The following is a 19,786-nucleotide window of genomic DNA, read 5'->3' on the forward strand; positions in this document are numbered from 1 at the left end:
CCTCCTCTTTAAAAGAAATGCAGAAGCAACACCAGTTTTTATTCTGAATGTTCTAAAATCCAATAAGTATAAGTAAATAAGTATAAAAAAAATCTTCAAATATAGTTTAAAGTCTTATTTTAATGCAACAACATTTTCTTTTACTTATCTTGTGCACTTATCCCAAGTTTCTGGTTACTTCGCTAGCTAGAAATCCAATTTGTTGTTGTGTTTACCTTAACAAAAAAAAAAGAAATCAATGAACCACGTGTATGTAATAGCTGTTTATATCAGATTTCAAAATATCCCCCTCATGAGTTTTCATGGACCTTTTTACACACATTATATCTGTGGGAAAATCACACGAGGAAATAGCTTTACCTTTCCCTCCACTGCTTCTAAAAACAATCATCCTATCTATTATTAAAGCCTCACCAGTTTCCTTGCAGGTCCCTGTGCAGACACTTAACACAGAGACACAGAAACAAACACACTGGATGTCTTTTGATACAGCTGCACAGATAGCCTTGTGGACTGTAAAAGGCATTTGCTGTCTTGTATCCCCTCAAGTGGGCAATAAATGTGCATGTTCAGTCTCCCAGTGAAGATGCTTTTGAGCACTCCTAGACACAGCCCCCACATACGCACACAAAGTTGCACTCAAGTGTTTTAACACTATCTTTGTTGCCTGCTGTCAGTCAGTTTCTCTTACACACGTATTACACAATTCTGTCTGCTCTCGCTTTCTCTCAATCACTCTCACTTTCATGACAGCTCAGGCTTTTCCTCTCAGACACACAGTCAGACTCCTGAAAGGGCATCTGGAGACAGACTTGTATTTAAGTGTGTCTGGACTTGCACACATCTGTCAGCAGTCCTAGTCATCTTCCAGAAGTTAGAATGTTTAAACTTTTCCAAATGAAGGGAAGCACTGGGAATAATTTGATAGATGACATAAGGAATAGAAGTATAATACAAAGCTGTTTTGATTAAGACTTCATGCGTTGAGACAGAAATACAAAAAAATGATGCACCGATGCGCTCTATATATGCAGTTTTAATTAGAAAAGAAAAATACTGTAGTTCTTCCTTACTCTTTCTCCTTACCTCATATGGCTGCAGCCATCTGAAACTTTTATTCCTCCCTTGGTCCCAAAACACATTTTGACATTACAAAAATATGAAGTGGCTATATTTGACATCTGCTTAAAAACAAAAATAGTATTCCCAGGATTCACAACTTTGTCCTTTAGGGAATACTTATTGTTTTTTGTTTTTTTGTTTTATCCTCTTATTTAGAAGATGGAATCTCCATATCTGTAAATTTAAGCCAAAGCAGTAGTGGCCTGGGGAAAATCAAGAAAAATGCTACTTCTCACTTCATTTGTCACCTCAATAAACAGCAATCTGTTATTTCAGCTCGTTTTTTTTATTGTACATTCTCTTCTGATGTTGCATTCCGAAAAAAAAAAAAAATTATTAGGGTATAATTTCATTATTGGATAACTTATAAATAAATTATAAGTGTGTAGTATCCTTGTTTTTTTTTTTCATCCGATTCCTTACCTTACTCATTATGTTTGGTTTCAAAGAGAAATCATGCTAATGCACCATGCAGAGGGCTTCAAAACAAAAGCCAACAAAACAGTAGGTGACGTCATGGTGGCGATGTCCTATTTTTATGTATAGTCTACAGTCTTGATGGATCACTAAAATAAATTTATGTTTCATGTCTTGTCACGGTTGAATTTAAAATGGGTTATACTGAATATTGGTTTCATTGAATCTTTCAGCCCAGAGCCTCCCATACAGTCTCCTGTGAGCCGTAACGGATTTGACATGGAGTCAGACGTCTACAAGATGCTGCAGGACTATGAGGAACCTGTCTCAGAACCCAAACAGTCTGGCTCCTTCAAATACCTCCAGGGAATCCTGGAGGCTGAGGATGGAGGTATGGATTCATGTGTTTGCATATTTGTGTGTCTGCTTATCATGTGTGCAAAAATTAGGCAGAAAAAAGCATGTGAGAGTTCACTCACTGAACCTTTTAAACTTTATTTGGAGAGATCACCCATTGCTGCTAAAGATTCTTGTTGACATTATTGCACCAATTAACTTTATTGTGAAAGTAAAGTCATTTTATCTTGCTGATTAACCATTTTGCCCACTAAATTTCCAAAAATAGCCCAAGCAATTCAGTTAGACTTGTTGTTCAACACTTCAAAGCAAAAAAAACTATACATATATATTGCTTTTAAAAGCTTGAAAAAGAGTAGATAATTTTATGTTAGAGAAGAAATTAAGCTTTAAAACTGCCAGTTTTAAATTTGTTTTAAGTTATAAGTTTGTGTATATTTTCTCTATTTATGACAAGCTGTCATAAAGAAACCAAACAAACAACACTATATTTATACTTTACAACAATGATAATATCAGCTGTCAGAATAATTGTCGGTGCCACATACCAAACAGGTATAATGCACAAAGTATCTGCACATCTGCACAAATATAAATGTAAACGGTGGAAATTTCTGAGTAACTATTTCCTCTAATGCAGATGAGTCTTGTGATTCCAGTTAAAGGGACTTCTTGCACAGGCATTCGTTCACTGACTGTTATGAACTCCTCTGTCTAAGTAGCATAGTTTTCCTTTTATAGAAATACACAGACAGCAAGGTTAGGGGACAGATAGGAAGACATGGGGAGGAAAGCGAGATAGAAAGTAAAAAAAAAAAAAACAAACACAAGACAAAGGAAGCAGGAGAAAGATTAAGTGTTTTAAATAGCTTGCATGCAGATTGGCAGGGGGAGTTTTTGTAGGGCAATTTACTGCAAAAACAACTTTACAAAGGACAATAAAGTGAGAAATATGGTTTTCCCGTCTGCCTTCTGACCGCCTGGAATTCCAGCTTTTAAGAAGGGAGTCATATGATGCTGACAGCAGCAGGGAAAAGCTAATCCCTGGAACTAAAACCTTCTCTTCACGTTCCATGTTTACTGTTAACGCAGCGCAAGCCCGTTGGTATGTTCAAACACAAATAGCATGGGCCTCAGAGAAAATGATCTGTCACCAGTGACTAAAGATTTTCTAAACCTCAGATACTAACATTGACACATCTTAAAAAAAAAAAAAAAAAAAAAGTCCTTTAACCCTAATTGCATGTAAAACAAACCAAAAAACCCCCAAAAAACACTATATAAACTTCTCCACTGCTATAAAAAGGCTCTAATGAGTAAGTACGTAATCTTTGTAATGCTAATTCTTACTCAAATATCCGTCCCCCATCCAAAGAGGGTATACAAACTGACAATACATATACTACATACTGACTATACTTACTATTACATCAGCTTTTGATATACGCCAGTTATCCAAGATTTGGGAAATTTATTTGTTATCACAGTTAATATATTAGTAGTAGTAGTAGTAGTAGTAGTAGTAGTAGTAGTAGTAGTAGTAGTAGTAGTAGTAGTGTTGTTATTGTTTTTGTTATAGTAAATATATATGTACATAAATAAATAATTGTATTTTTTCAGGATCTACAAATCAAAACAGAAATTAAAATGGCAATGAAACGTTAAAATAAAAGAACAAACAATTCTCTGCTAATCAGATGTGCTGGGTTGTAGAGAGTTATTGCTTGAGGTAAGTATGGAGTATTATTTAATTGTTATGTTAATATTTTTATTCAACAAACTGAAAAAAATCTGTATGGATATAGATTTCAATTCATTTGTACCATGAAAATGTCTTCTGTTTGGGTTTTTTTGGGGTTTTTTTTTTTTGTGTTTTTCATCAAATGTAACTCCATGTTTACTACACAAGATTACATAACTCACAACTGCTGCCTTTAATGTGCAGGGTAAATGATGTTGAGGGCCGTGTTCTAACCAAAACAGGATCATTTCCACCTAAGTAGTTTTTGGTGCCTGAATTTATACAGGAAGTGTAATCAAATAAGAATGAAAAAGTAAACTAATGAGCAAAACACAAAACTCCTGAATGAGACACAAACCTCTTTTAGCTGGCGTGCAAACTCGTGACTTATTCATTTGCCAATCCTCCAACTTCCAAATGTGGACGTTTTTAATCTTTAAAAGAAGATTATCTCACCTTAATGCCAGGGCTAGCACAAAAGGGCACCAAATCCGAAGTAAAACTTATCAGGACAGCAGTATGCACTGCATATTTACTACAAATAAAACACAAAATAGTTTTTAAAAAAATCAAGTCTCTGAACTGGCATTATATAATGTTTAAGAGTTTTAGATAATTTAGAGTAGCATGATTTAAAGGTTTTCTTTCCCTGTAGAATACTCCATTGTCTGGTTATTACATCTCAGGATCAGCCTTTGATGTGAGAGCTGACAGGATAATTAACAGCACAGGGAACAATGTAAACTTCTTCTGTGGGGAGACCTGGATCAGAGCCAAACCAGACTGTTTTCATAATTTGTCACTTCTTATAGCAGTTAAAGCAATAAGATGCTAACAACAGATGAAAGAGGTTGGATGAAAATGCAGATTTTAGGACTGATGGATTAAAGAGATTAAAGGGACCTCTTTTGTCTGCTCTCTTAAAGTCCTTTAACCCTAATTGCATGTAAAACAAACCAAAAAAAACCCAAAAAACACTATATAAACTTCTCCACTGCTATAAAAAGGCTCTAATGAGTAAGTACGTAATCTTTGTAATGCTAATTCTTACTCAAATATCCGTCCCCCATCCAAAGAGGGTATACAAACTGACAATACATATACTACATACTGACTATACTTACTATTACATCAGCTTTTGATATACGCCAGTTATCCAAGATTTGGGAAATTTATTTGTTATCACAGTTAATATATTAGTAGTAGTAGTAGTAGTAGTAGTGTTGTTATTGTTTTTGTTATAGTAAATATATATGTACATAAATAAATAATTGTATTTTTTCAGGATCTACAAATCAAAACAGAAATTAAAATGGCAATGAAACGTTAAAATAAAAGAACAAACAATTCTCTGCTAATCAGATGTGCTGGGTTGTAGAGAGTTATTGCTTGAGGTAAGTATGGAGTATTATTTAATTGTTATGTTAATATTTTTATTCAACAAACTGAAAAAAATCTGTATGGATATAGATTTCAATTCATTTGTACCATGAAAATGTCTTCTGTTTGGGTTTTTTTGGGTTTTTTTTTTTTGTGTTTTTCATCAAATGTAACTCCATGTTTACTACACAAGATTACATAACTCACAACTGCTGCCTTTAATGTGCAGGGTAAATGATGTTGAGGGCCGTGTTCTAACCAAAACAGGATCATTTCCACCTAAGTAGTTTTTGGTGCCTGAATTTATACAGGAAGTGTAATCAAATAAGAATGAAAAAGTAAACTAATGAGCAAAACACAAAACTCCTGAATAAGACACAAACCTCTTTTAGCTGGCGTGCAAACTCGTGACTTATTCATTTGCCAATCCTCCAACTTCCAAATGTGGACGTTTTTAATCTTTAAAAGAAGATTATCTCACCTTAATGCCAGGGCTAGCACAAAAGGGCACCAAATCCGAAGTAAAACTTATCAGGACAGCAGTATGCACTGCATATTTACTACAAATAAAACACAAAATAGTTTTTAAAAAAATCAAGTCTCTGAACTGGCATTATATAATGTTTAAGAGTTTTAGATAATTTAGAGTAGCATGATTTAAAGGTTTTCTTTCCCTGTAGAATACTCCATTGTCTGGTTATTACATCTCAGGATCAGCCTTTGATGTGAGAGCTGACAGGATAATTAACAGCACAGGGAACAATGTAAACTTCTTCTGTGGGGAGACCTGGATCAGAGCCAAACCAGACTGTTTTCATAATTTGTCACTTCTTATAGCAGTTAAAGCAATAAGATGCTAACAACAGATGAAAGAGGTTGGATGAAAATGCAGATTTTAGGACTGATGGATTAAAGAGATTAAAGGGACCTCTTTTGTCTGCTCTCATCTGCCTTTCAGCTTGAGTGACTGACAGGTTGATTGACAGACTAAATCCTCGATGAAACAGAGACTCTAAGTTTCATCAAGCTATCTGTGCCTTTGTTGATTCAAAAGCTACCTGTGTCTTTGTTTCTATTCTGTGTTAGAGAATTAAATCCTTCTCCAGATGCTGCTTGTTTCCATTTCTTTTTTTTATTGTGAAACAAGTAAAAAAAAATACTGCATTTGAATGAATGTCTTAAATTGCTGGAGGTGGTTCCTTTTTGGAGGCTAAAGCCAGTGTAGAGGTCGTGTTGACTTTTAAGGGCTTTTAAAGTTAAAGCAAACAAAAGTGTCAGTTTACCAAGAATTCCACAGAGTCTTCCATGGTTTGGTTGCAATGTGGATGGAGCGGTGGTGTGACTGTTAAATAGGAAAGTTCGGGTGTTTTAGGAAATACTGCAACAACATTACACTTGAGTACATATCCTGTTTTCCACAAGAGGACATTGTTTTAGCAGCAAGGACACATACAAACACAAAGATGTGAAATGTGAAAAGGTAAAAGCAAGGAAAACAGCAACATGAAGAATTAAAGATAAGAACACTCAAATGCTAAGCTGTGCCACAAACCAAAATTCAATCTGCACTGTTGCAGATTGAATTTTATAATTTTCACCTTTACTGCTGATCGTTTGAGGCAAATTTTGAAGGAACACAGACCGGGGAGTGTTTTGTTTCTTTAACAGTTGGAAAAAGAAATAAACACAGTGCCAGTGACCCCTGAAAAATACTCCAGACTCAAATGTTGTTTGTTTAAAGAAATTTCCAAGATGGGTTCAGGCTGTGTCCTTTCTCAGAAAAGACCTCTAAAGAGCACATCAATCAGCAGGACTGTTTTACTTTCAAAGTATAACATTCATCACATTTCTGATTGCCTCTTGGGTTACACCACTAATACTTTTACTTAACATGTGGGATATTTAAAGGATCTCTCCAAAATGACCACAACTGAAAAGGGTAAAATGATGAAAATAAGCTTAACACTGTTTGGGGTCCCAATTAACCAGGCAATGTCAAAAAAGAGGGGTTGGGGGGGGTGAAAGAGAAGCAAAATGCATCTAAAAAAAGAGGGTTTCTAGGTGTCTAACATGTGATTCTAGCAGTGTGAAGCGATTTCACGGTGATGTGACATGAAAAAAGACGTAATTGATATTTGGTGTTAACAGCCCGTTGTAATTTGTTATGCTTCTGTCAGTTGGCTTACATTTAATTATACTTTTTTTTTTCATCTGCATGTGTGGCCCCATATTAAAAACAGCAAATCTTTCTAAAACATTTCATCTGATCTTTCTCGTCATATTTTTCTTGGCATTATTTTTGACAGATTATTTTTGATAGAATCCTTCCTTTTAAACATCTTGGATGGAACCAAACCAACACAACACATGTTTCAGGAACAAATCAAGATGTCCTTGAAGAGTTGTAGAAACAGTACCTCTCAGTAGCTGTCGAAAACGACACGGATTCCCACTGCCTTAAATTCTGTGAAGCTTCGCACTCTGCGTTTGACATGGATGGTGGGCACAAGTGTGCCTGTCTGTTTTACAGTGCGTCTGCTTGACATTAGTCACAGATTATAGTGTGAATGTTACATGGGGTGAGATATGTGCTGCAAATGGACAACTTGTCACTGTCGATCAAACGATACATTCGTGTGTTTGGCAGCAAAATATAGCAGGCCTGTGTGGAATGGCTTTTTTTTTATTTTTTTTTTTTTTAGGTAAAGCAAGAGCTGAAAAGCCCCCTTTTGCACTTATTTATGACTGTGGTACAAAAAATGCATTAGCTTTCCCGTTTGTTAGAAAGTCATGGTTCCATTAGAGTGCCTTAATGGGCAACTGAGGCATTCATCCCAGAAATAACATGGTCTGATAATATCATCTCTTAAACACACTATGGAGCAGTCAGAGGCTAACTGACACTGAGGGACAGAAATCACTTTGAGGAAGGTGCCAGATGTACGGTAATTACACTGTGGTTACTGGTAGTCATAGGTGGCCTGTTTGGCTGAACGGCCTCTGCTGGCACATCATCAGCAAAGGGAAGTCATGTAGTGGCTGTGCTCTACTGATTTACTCGGCTGCGCTTGGATGCATTGTACTGGCTCCAGATACCCACTATAAAATATCCCCTTTAATGCGTTCCAGTCAGGCATGACTAAATACCTGATTGTCTTAGAATTCACTTCTAATAAGAAATGACAACCATGGGAAGGTAGTAACACGCATCTACCACAGTACCACCATTTAAACAACCTAAAATCTGTTTTAAAAAATCATAACATAAATTAGCATTAAGCTTTATCTTGAAAGAAGACAATTCAAAGCATGCATCCATGGAAGATTTCTGAATCTCAGTATTTTTTAATATCAATACCAATTATGCCAGAGCTGCCCTAAATGACTGTATTGTTGATTAACAAAAAATATTTTATTATGTTTCTTTACTTATTCACCAGCGTGCAAATGCTCTTTGATCAAAATAATATTTTTTTTTAATGCTAAAATATAATTATTGTGATTGTCCATGATTCTTAAAATTCACTGTTTTACAGTATTTACTTGCACTCCTGAACAGGAAAAGTAGTTTTAGTAGTTAAAAATGTTGTTCTTAAATAACTTTTTTGTATAAAAAGACAAATTCAGTTTGTTACTTGCATAATAAATAACAGTAATTTTAAACAATTTTTAACAGTATTTTTAGAAAGATTTGCAGGTTTTGTTTTTTCTGTAACAGATGGTTTGATAAATTTGTTAAGCCGTTTGTAAGCAGTATGATGAATCTCTTTACAAACCATTTTGCGTCTTTCACATGCGTCGTGTGATTGTAGCATATCGATGTGATGTGATGAGGTTCCATGAGGTACTTTCCTTGCTTGGTGTCGAGCCAGGCTGACTGATGCATTCCTCCCAGGAAAGGCACTACAGAATGTGACACTTGAATAGGGATCACGGGAAGGTGCCAGAGACACAGAAGAGGCACACAAAATGGAAAGAAAAGAAGGAATTCTGTGAATGTGATTTAAGGAGAACAGACAAGCAGAGCCCATATTAGGAAAAAAAAAAAACCATAGAAAAACTGGCAAATGTTCCTATCAGTATGTCTTGTAGGATTACTGTGTACATCGGTACTACAGTTTTTGCAGTTTCAATAGAACGAGGCTGAAGAAGAGCAAGAATGTTACTGTTATTTTTTAATTAAAGCTTTACCATGACTTGTCCCCTGGTTCCTGCAACCATGAACCAGGAGTTCAGGGCAGTTGCTGGGTCTTTGCTGTTTGGTTAATGCAGTGAATGTTGTTCATTTCAGTGTTAAAGTGTAATAATATTAGTTGGATGTTTTGCTTGAAGTCCTCACTTGCATGTACTTGGACAAACCAGCAGAAACATCTTCATATCCAACAGACACTATGTGTATTTCATATGTGTTGCTAATAATATAATAACACAACCATTGATTAGTAACAGTGTGCTTGTTGTGCTAACAGCTGAGAAAAAGAAACCATCTCAGTCACACTTCTTCCAAGTGTATCTCACAAAGGCGCTTGAGAGTCACACAAAGTGAAAAATGGTTGAGTGGTGAACAGAAACTACAGACAACTCATGTAGCATTCCCTTTCAGGAACCTATGTGACTTTTCACCTTCATTTAACAGAGTAGCGCTAACTTAACTTTAATTGAGAGAAATATGGAGACATACAGTCTGAAGAGATAAAAAAGATGGCAACTGGACTTTCTTAAACTTTAACTTAAAGAAGTTCAATCGCTTTCTTTTTCAAGCTCCCAAAACTACCATGACCTGAATGAGTGAGAACCTACAAACACATGGAGACATATATAAAATACGCTTACCAGAGGGATACAGAGGAAGTGTTGTGATATCTCAGTGTCTAGAATCCCTGGAGCATGATGTACTTGCCTTTTTTTTTTTTTTTTTTTTTCCAAGTATGTCTCTTAACGACATATCGTTTTTCATAGGTGTGTCACCAACGGAGAGAATGAGAAACTTAAAGTCTCCCGTCAGATCTCCAATCCCCAAGTTGGGAAGCCCCATCCCCAGCCCTATGTCTGGTCTTCAGAAACTACCCCAGTGCACACGGTGCTGTAACGGTATTGTGTAAGTATTGTGCAAATTCTGACTTGTATATCCTAAGATGACAATAATATGTAAATAATGGGGTCATATTGGCGAGGGACTCTTTGGGCTGTGTGTAATATAAAAACATGTGCATAAAATATAAAAAAATGTACTTTTACATTTCAAGAAGCCATAAAAGTGATTAACTTGAAAATTTGCTGCGGTACAGTACAGACAAAATAAACATGATATTGGAGATATAATCGATTTTCTGTTGAAATGCTTGTGAGGGTCAGCAGGAAGTTATACATCTCCCACTTATTTTATCATTCTGTCTGCTGCCATAAAGTTTAAGAGTATGCGAGGTGAGTCAAGGTTCTTCCCCCGATTTTGAAAACAAAGAAGTGATCTTTCACTGGTCGACATGCACAGACAGGCCTTTCAATAAGTCCTCAGAAAGCTCTGCTCACATTTATCATTTTAATGATTAAACCAAGCCATCCTCCACACCCTTTCCCATGCACACATTCTTCATACACGTATTGTGAATTGAACACACCTTTTGACAAACTAACCACATACACCGGTAATCCCCTCTCTAAAAAAGCAGCGGAGGTTAAAGAAATGTTAAAAAAATGATGTCATAAGCTTATTTTCAGTGTTAACAAGAGAACATTGTGGAAGCTTGTGCAGTATAATACGGCTGCTGTGACCTAAAGGCTTTTTACAGTCTTTAAAGATGTATTGAACACTGTGTCAGGAGTTTATCCTGCGAGTCATGCGGCCACTTTGGAAAAGCAAAGCACCAAGTTTATGATTTAATGGTTGTTGGCCCCAATCTCAAGGCCAGACAGGAAAATCTAATTGGAAACTATGAATGAACAACGTCCCTAACACTCTTGTCACCGTGCAGCTGACCAAAGTTCTTCTAAATTCACTGGTGCCAGTAAGTAGCCATGCAGCGGAATAAATGTGTACTGTTTAACAGCGTGTAACCTTTCTGCCACCTGAAGCTGACACACGACATGTGATGAGCTGTATTCAAATGCTTGCATAGGTACAGTGGCTATAAAGTATAATTCCTGATTTGCATAGATAATGCAACATTTGATGAACAACTGTGAGTCATTCATTTTTGCTTAACGTCTACTGTGATGAGGACATCTTTTTTTTAAACTGGCCTTCAAAAAGTCAGACAGCCTTTAAAGGAAAACTGCATTTTGCAATTTGCTTATCTGTCCAGTTTCCGATCACGTTTTTATGTATTCATATCTTCCTCTATTGCTAAAAAGGTGAAATATAAGCCTTGAACACAGTGTGCACTCTTATTTATCACATTAATAAATGTTAAAGAGCAGGACTGAATAACAGGCTTAACCAAACTACGTAATCAGTGTTTATCATGATCCAGTAGAAGCTGCAGTAATATTTGCAGTAATTCACTTCTGCAGCTGCAGGATTTTATAACTTGTTACATTTATTTACAGTATAGTAAACTCTTTTTTTTTTGTCCTCTTTTGTCTCTACATGTAGTGGCACCATCGTGAAGGCCCGGGACAAGCTCTACCATCCTGACTGCTTCATTTGCGACGACTGCGGCATCAACCTAAAGCAGAGAGGCTACTTCTTTATCGAAGACAATCTGTACTGCGAGACCCACGCAAAGGCCCGCGTCCAGCCTCCCGAGGGCTACGATGTTGTTGCTGTGTACCCCAACTCCAAGGTGGAGCTGGTCTGAGATAAAAGAGGGGGGGCTATACTGTAATACAACTGGTAACCAAAATATTGTAGAATGCGGCTACTGAGTTTACTCGCCTAAACTAATCAGGGTCTGTCAAGCAGGAATGCTTATCTTGGGTCAGTTTTGACTTTAGGAGAGTGAAATTTGCAGTTGAGTGATCCCAGATCAGTGCTTCCACACTGACAGACTTGATGAATGCTTTTTATATTGAGCATATCGAAATCTGTTGACAGAATACAGCTTTGGTAAGATAAGCATCGCAAATCTCCAGACTATTAAAAGGTTAGCGTTGTATGTTATAGTATTTAAACTGGCAGCCCTAAGCTCGAAACACATGGCAAAACTCATAAGAAAACAGATATGACTACTCTTGCTTTTTTACTGATCAGGTTATTACAAACGTAATCTCCCACTTAAGCCTTACACTAACTTTAAGACACCATGTGCATTATCACAAAATATTTTTGAGCTGATTTGCTGGGATGTGATGTGATGAGCTGTGCCGAGGATGTGGTTATTAGCTTTGAGGACTAATTTTCACAGTTCTCTTCTCACCACATAATATTCCAAGTCCTGTAAGGTATTCTGATATATTGTTCAAGTCCTGGTTATGGGTTAAAAGGCTTTTTTTTTTCTCCTTCGCTATAATTCAATAATATACTTATTTTTGGATGGATTTTAGCATTTCTAACTCACATTTATGCAATTTACCTTTTCTGTTGCAAAACCGGGGAACATTTCTGTTTAGTTTCCACGTTTTTCTTCTGCTCACTTGTCAGTTATGCAAACAAAATAAGCAATAGTTCACTTGAAGCATATCTCTAACAATGTCTGGAATGTGTCAGTATGTTTTGGTGACTGGGTTTGCTGAACCTCTGCTTGTAATAAATGCCTCCGTTTGCAGCTATGCAAGCACCACCTTCTGAAAGGTAAACAAATCCCTGCTGGAAACATCCTGAAAACTCTGTGAGAAACTCTAGAACTTGTTGGGAGTCAACTTCAAAAAATGATTCCCCCCAGATGTGAAGAAATGCGACTTAAATGCTAAAGTAAATTAGTTGAATGCAGTGCATCCATTTGGACATTTTAAGCGGGTGTGATGCACATCTGCGAATACAGTGTAGGTAGGTGGTGCTTCTGGCTTATGCACCTGACTACGAGAGGAATTTCACTTCTCACACTGAAGAATTCCTGTTCACAAGAGCACAGAGTTCACTGGGCGCTGAGCCTTCAGGTTGACATCAGAATTCTCTCCACCTCTCATGACAGCTTTTAAAAACGATTGTGTGCATTTGAGACTGGAGACATAGCCACAGAAATCTGTTAGGACCGTGTAAACTGGGACTTCACAACCTACAACATGTGGGAACAATACTCACTTTATTTCTTTCTTCATTTTTTTTGTGACCCCACTATATACTGTAAATTCACACAGTTACTTTTTGGAAGAGAGCAAAAGACAGAAGTTCCCGCAGTGGCTTCAGATTTCTACAGCCAAGCCCTTAAGGCTAATGAAATATATTTCTACGTTTCCTCAGAGGGAAGGGGGGGAAATAAATTTAGGGACTGAGGTAGGGTGAGAAAGAGAAATGAGGGGACGACATGTATTTTGTTTTCTTGACAGAAAAACTTTCTGTAAGAAACGTGTAGCAATCAGTCTTAGCTTATTGTGAAATAATGTAATGTGTGGTGGAGTCAACGTGGTGCAGAGGAGCGATGATGTCCTTAATTTTAGAAATATTGCTAACAAAAATACTTCTGTAATTTGAAATGGGAATAAATTTTTGCATCGCTGATTTCCATTCTGTTTTCCAGATAGTAGCAGTGATGTTTAGCTGCTGGTATCTACCCAAGCTAGTTACGTGTAAATTATGAGAAAAATATATTGCTACCACATTGTGTCTTTGGTATTGTACATATTTGTTTCATTGTGATTGCTTTAACACACAGTATAGATCATGTCACTTGCGTGCCTTCGCAAACCCTGTGTCTAGTCTTTAAATAATTTCTGAGACACGAATCCTCTCCTTGTATTTAACTTATTGTTCTACCAACACATGTTTTTGTTCTGGATCTTCTTATTTGCTCTTTTTTTTTTTTCTAGGTTCTAAATAAAATGAAAAGTGCTTTATGATGGCATGATCTTTCACATTCTTTCCTGGGCTTAACTGCTGGATTTTACCACAAAAATGTACAAAAACACAAGAGACTCAATTTGTCTTAATTTTACACCCTAGCTCTGGCATGGTCCTTTCTTCATATTGCATGTTAGACCACAAGACTGCAATATGTGTGCTTTCTAACCAAGACCACATTACAAAACCCTTAAATGGAATAAAAAGAAGAAGAAAGTCTTGATTTAGAAAGGCACTTTTACTTTTGTGTGATTTTCTGAGAAATTTGGTAAGAGAAGCAACTTCTTAATATAATTTCAAATGGATATTTTGCAAGGATGAACTACACTTGCTGACTGGACACACCTAAGAGGATATTTCCTGTGGTTATATGCCTAGTTCGTTGCTTTAGTAAGCCTCCATCATTGACACCTAATATGAATAGCATTGGTCATTTCATTACAGTGCTGATACTGCAGAGAAACTTTGGCTGTTAGCATTCATGTGGAAAATACTTTCTCAAAACCCTCCTAAATCCCCAACAGGTGCCTGACTGTGTCCTGTGTCCATAGCTCAGTGGTCAATTTTGGTGTCATAAGGGAGACCTACAGAATGTAAGGCAGGTGGTTCTAATGTTGCGGCTGATCAGTGTACCTAAAGCACAAGCATGTAGCTAAACAGATTAATGAAGCCCCTTTATATGTATACATAATGGCTCCCAGGGTGCCTCAAGCAGCTGAAGACAGACAGTGATGAGGAACGGGAAGCAGAACTATCATGGAAGACCAACCCCTCATGGGGTATACCATAAACAAATAGGGGAAGTGATGGACATCAAGAGATCCTATCCCTGGGTAGAAAAAGGGCAGTAGAGCGGATCTGAACATGTCACAAAAACAGACCTTAACCAGCATATCCATACAGGCAGAGATCTACCACAGCCAGCAGGACCCCAGTTGCAGACTGTGCAAAAGTGCCCAGAGAATGTCAACACATAGCAGGATGTAGGATGAAAGTTGGGACGGCGTACACTTTAAAGCACAACCAAGTGGGACAGGAACATTTGTGCCACATATGGACTAAAAGTCCCCAAGTCCCAATAGGAGACATCAATAAAGGTCAGTGAGAACAACACAGTTCTAAACAGACAAGCTGATGATGGCCAACAAACCAGACACTGGTGGTTGACAAAGAGCAGAAGATCACAGTTGGGATAGCTGTGGCAATACCATTAGACAGCAATGTGAGAAAATAGTCCCAGGGCTGAAGGAACAGCTGGAGCAGATCTGGAAGTCCAAAGTGGTCCCAGTGGTAGGAACATTAGGAACCCCCAAACAATGAGAGTGGATCCAGTAGATTCCAGGTACAACAACAGGGGTCTCCACCCAGCAGAATAAGAACAGCTAAAACCTAATATATGTGTATAATATATATATTATATATATATAATTGGTTATTAGAATTAGTTAAACTTCAGTAAGTGAAAGAGAAATCAATATTTGAAGGACAGTACGAATCTAAAAGAATGATAGAAGGTGAAGCAAAGGGCTAAGTTCACTCCTACTTCACAGCTGCTAATGCTTCAGACACCCGTAACACTCATGTTTACTTTATCCTTATCTTTTTTTATTTTACTACTATACTACAAATATACTATACAAATATATTTGTGCCACTGCAAGGGTTCAGACACAGAGAAATTTATGAAATAAAAATTAAAATGACCTCAATTTTGGTGCAGATTCCCTTCACACTAAAAAACTTCCCAGACCCACACAGTGAGGTGTAATGAAAACAGGCAGTGAGATATACAGCTGTTGCGTGCTAAGAGTTCTGCTTCAGCAATAAACATTCTTAAAGATAAACATTTCAAGTTGCTCAGAAACACAGCTTGCTTTGCTCTGCAGGCTGCAGCATCGCAAACTAAGCAACTAAGACTGTGAAAGCTGACTAAGCAATTTTATTACTTACCAGATCAGCAATCTAGCCAGTGTCGGCCAAGTTTATTGTGTTGAACTTCATGGAAAACGCTTCCACATACAGTATAGACATCTCACAATAAGTTTGTGGATAAATCAGAATAGACTCGGTGTACTTTTTTATGGTGGAACAATAAATCAGAGTTTAATGACACGCCCAATGCAATATATTTAATCCTTGGCTGCAATAGTTAGGGGCTATGTCATTCTGGAGCCCTCTGGTAGAAGTACTTGCTTGACAGCTCTTTCTGTATATATAGAGAAGCTAATCATTATGCAGGATCTACGTCATACATCAAGTTGCCAATTTTCATTCTTTACTCGTTCTCATATAGATCCATTCTACCCTGTTGTTTTCTATACTATGTTAGAGATATCAATGAATTTCCATCACACGCTTACCTACAGATGATTAGGTTTTACATTAGGTTTCAGAAAGTTAATAATACAGTGCATCCTTTGTGTTTACAGACAACATCTGTTTGCTTTATCTTCTCTTTTATAATCTGTGCACTTCATTCCCTTTTATTGAGCACAGTGTTCATTCCAGGTTTGTGCTCCACAGATATGACTCTGTTGCTTGTGCCAGCCATGATTTGCAGAGTCTCTCTGGACGAGTACCCAAGCTGCATTTGGCTTTAAGTGACTGCACATGCAGCAGAACAGCATTCTAGCCATTCCTTTTCACAGAGAAACTGAAGATGTTCCATAATTCAAAAACGCATACAAAGAGCACACAATAACTTAATTTATTAAAGTTTGGCTTTGGTGGAAGACTAGAGTGTGATGAAGGAGTCGGTAACTTTATGAAAACACATGCACTTTGGTGTCTAATAAAGCACTCAAAGCTTTGTTACTGAAGCTGATGCAGCGATATTAAGACACATGACTGTTTTTGCACTGCAACAGAAAGGTTTACTGTTGACCACTTTAAAACGTGAGGAGAACTTTACAGTCAGAGCTGGGACTCTGCAGCATTTCTTTTATTTTGATGTCCGACCACTTGCTGGCCACATTGCACACGTTGCGTTACTGTCTGTATAGCGCACACAATTCTTTTAGAAGAAAATCTGCTGCTCTGTGAAAAAGCAGTTTTTACACCAGTTTCTAGACTTCCATGTTTGTTTGCACAAAGTAATTACAAGTAACTTGCAAACTTCTTTGAATGTAGTTGTTTTAATTCAGACTTGGAGAAAACTGTGTGCCTCAGTATGGATAGACTTCAGGACCAATTTTGTTACTCATGAAGGTATTTGAGGGTTTGTTTTTTTTTAATAGGGTATAAAAAGAATAGAAGGATAGTAGTGATAAAAATCTTCACAAAAGCATGAAAAAGCCACACAGTCTGTGTACACCCATGGTTTGTTTGCAGAGATTCTTGTGCATGGAAGCCTCTCAATCCTCTTAATGTTTAAGTTGGCCCTGAAAAGATATTGAAGCTTGGATTACGCTTTGCTTTGATTCTCATTAAAAGGGGATTTAGAAAGAGACAGTCACTGATCTTGAGACAGCAACACCATGACCTCACTGTCACTTAGCTACTAGATGAGAAATAAGTCTGGACTTCACACTCAAGTGAGACTGAAAAGATCCTCCTGAACCAAACCTCAGGAGGATCTTTTCAGTCATACAGCTTAGCAAAATAATGTAAACTGTTTTGATAGCTCTTAGTAAAACGTGGTAGAAAGTAACCAAGTAACACATGCTTCACTTTTGAACACTTGTTTTTTTCACATGAACTCACTCAAATAAAAAAGTTTGGCATGTGTTTCATGGATGTTTCTGATTTGAAATAGATTAAATGTATCAAGTTTGGTCATTTGTGTAGCCTTTGTCAGATGTACCTTATGTGCTCTCTGACTTATAGTTACTTAAGCTAAATTGCCTAATCATATGTCACCCCGCCCTGAACTAAACTGCTTATACTGAACTGAGCTAACACTTCACATTTAAACAAAACAAGAGTGACAAATTAATTTTGCAGCAAAGAAACATAAGGTACTTGGAAATCGTGTCAACAGCATGTCATTTGTGTTTAAAGATTTGGACTAACTTGACTGGAGGGTAACAGAATCCACAGTGTACCGCAAACAGATGACATAAGGTGGCATTCGAAGACAGATCGGGAATTAGCCGATATTTGTTCATAGTGTTAAAGATATGCAGGCCATATGGTACATGTAACGAATACCCTGTGAGGTTTTTGTTTATTCTGAAGAATATAAATGGCCAGAGGAGCTGTCATGCAGTTGCCAAGAGGGCTTTGCTAGAAGATCTTTTGTTTTTCAGAAAAGTGCAAAAATATCTGCCCTGTTGAGTCCGTTTAAAAAAAAAGTGAACATAAAAAGCAAACAGATGGCTCTATGTTTTGGATACTCTCACCAAAACCTGACTCTGGATGAGGTGTATTTACGACAGATGGAGGCAGTGGATCGGTTTCCACATCAAGAGTCTTTCTTCATTAAAAGAGAGTCGGGGATTTTTTCAGATATCAGGATTGCCTAAATTTTTATTTTGTCTTCTGACTTTTGTTTATGGATGAAACTAAGCTGAAACCATCACTTGCAATCCAAAAATGTCACGTTAACGTGTGTTAAAATGAGCTGTATACATGTGAATTTAGCAATAACTGTCTTGTGATAGACTGGTATGCAATGATATTCATCAGATTCTACTTAATTTCAGACTGGTTCAAGGTGCATACAGCCTCTCACTTTATTTGTTTAATCTTTTGATCACTTGCCATGCTTGCAGTGTGATTGCATCTTTTTTTCTTATCCCTCTGAGTTAAAAAGACAAAGATGCTTTCAGGTTACATACTGGTCCATGCCATCAATGTATCAGGGATTTCATATTTCGAACGAAATGTGAGAATATGAATTTCAAAAATCAAGAAAAAAAAAAAGAATTATAAATAAAAACTATGAACAAAAGACTGCACAAAGGGGTGATTGGCAATGATATGGGTGGAAAGGGCAAGTCTGAGCAGAGATGGAAGAGAGACAAAGTAGATACACAAGTTCAGCAACTCAAAATAATACATCACGTACCTGAGAAGGTAGACTAGAAAAAAAATGGAAATCTGATGAATGGATCAAGGTGAATGTGGTAAAATGAGGTCATCCAGCCTTGCAAGAATCCTTATCTATTTAGAAAAAAAATCTTATAATAGTGTACTCTGAGCCTCATTTGACTTGGAATAAATTTGCATTCACTCTATCATCCCCCCCCAAAAATGGCTTTATTTCCCAAAAGACAATTTTGGAGATATGGCTGTATTGTATCTTCATAAAAAGAAGAACTTTTAGTACAACATATGGTTACGTTTTGACTATAGGAGTCAATCAAACAATGATATTCATCCGATTTTACTTAATTTCAAAACTTTTTTTCCTTAACCAGAAACAGGAGCCTTTGGGCAATATTTCTATAAAGACTGACAAAAAAATGTTTTTTCAAAGTTAAAGGCCACACTGTGAACAGCTTATCGAAGAATTACACTGAGAAACTCCAAAACCACCCGCTCTCACACACTGAGTTTACTCCATTCCAATGCCAATGACTGGGATTGTGTAATTATAGTTGTGCTAATATGACATAATGTTTGATAGATCCACAGATGTGCAGAGGTTTTCTGCAGACTGCCTTGATGAAACCAATGAGTTAGACCATGTCGCTAACAAACATGAGCTCATCCCCACGTTCAGACTTATGACTCAAACTTACCACAAAGTTTGATTCATGTGCATTCAAGAGTGAATATTTCATGCCGGACTTCCAGTTCACTTCAGCACATTAAATAAAGATTTGCAGTGGGAAACTCTATTAACCTACTGGGAATAATGTGTATGAGACTCACAAAAAGATACGGACAGA

The 19,786-nt window shown here is 37.0% G+C and overlaps 1 protein-coding gene across 1 annotated transcript in view; it reads left to right on the top strand.

The window, feature by feature from the left end:
• Positions 1–13,948, top strand: part of pdlim4 (PDZ and LIM domain 4) — a 47,202-nt gene extending 33,254 nt beyond the window's left edge. Inside the window, exons 5-7 of the mRNA XM_086309244.1 lie at positions 1,773–1,930; positions 9,977–10,115; positions 11,610–13,948. Coding sequence (XP_086165370.1) covers positions 1,773–1,930; positions 9,977–10,115; positions 11,610–11,814 — 502 coding nt within the window. The 3' untranslated portion in view covers positions 11,815–13,948. The remainder of the gene's footprint in view (positions 1–1,772; positions 1,931–9,976; positions 10,116–11,609) is intronic.
• The last annotated feature ends 5,838 nt before the right edge of the window (positions 13,949–19,786 follow it).

Source organism: Aulonocara sp. 'chitande type north' Nkhata Bay, linkage group LG10 (genome assembly GCF_057382095.1).
Source record: "Aulonocara sp. 'chitande type north' Nkhata Bay isolate Kocher_YH1m ecotype deep benthic linkage group LG10, A_spYH_male_GT1.1, whole genome shotgun sequence".
NCBI lineage: Eukaryota > Metazoa > Chordata > Actinopteri > Cichliformes > Cichlidae > Aulonocara > Aulonocara sp. 'chitande type north' Nkhata Bay.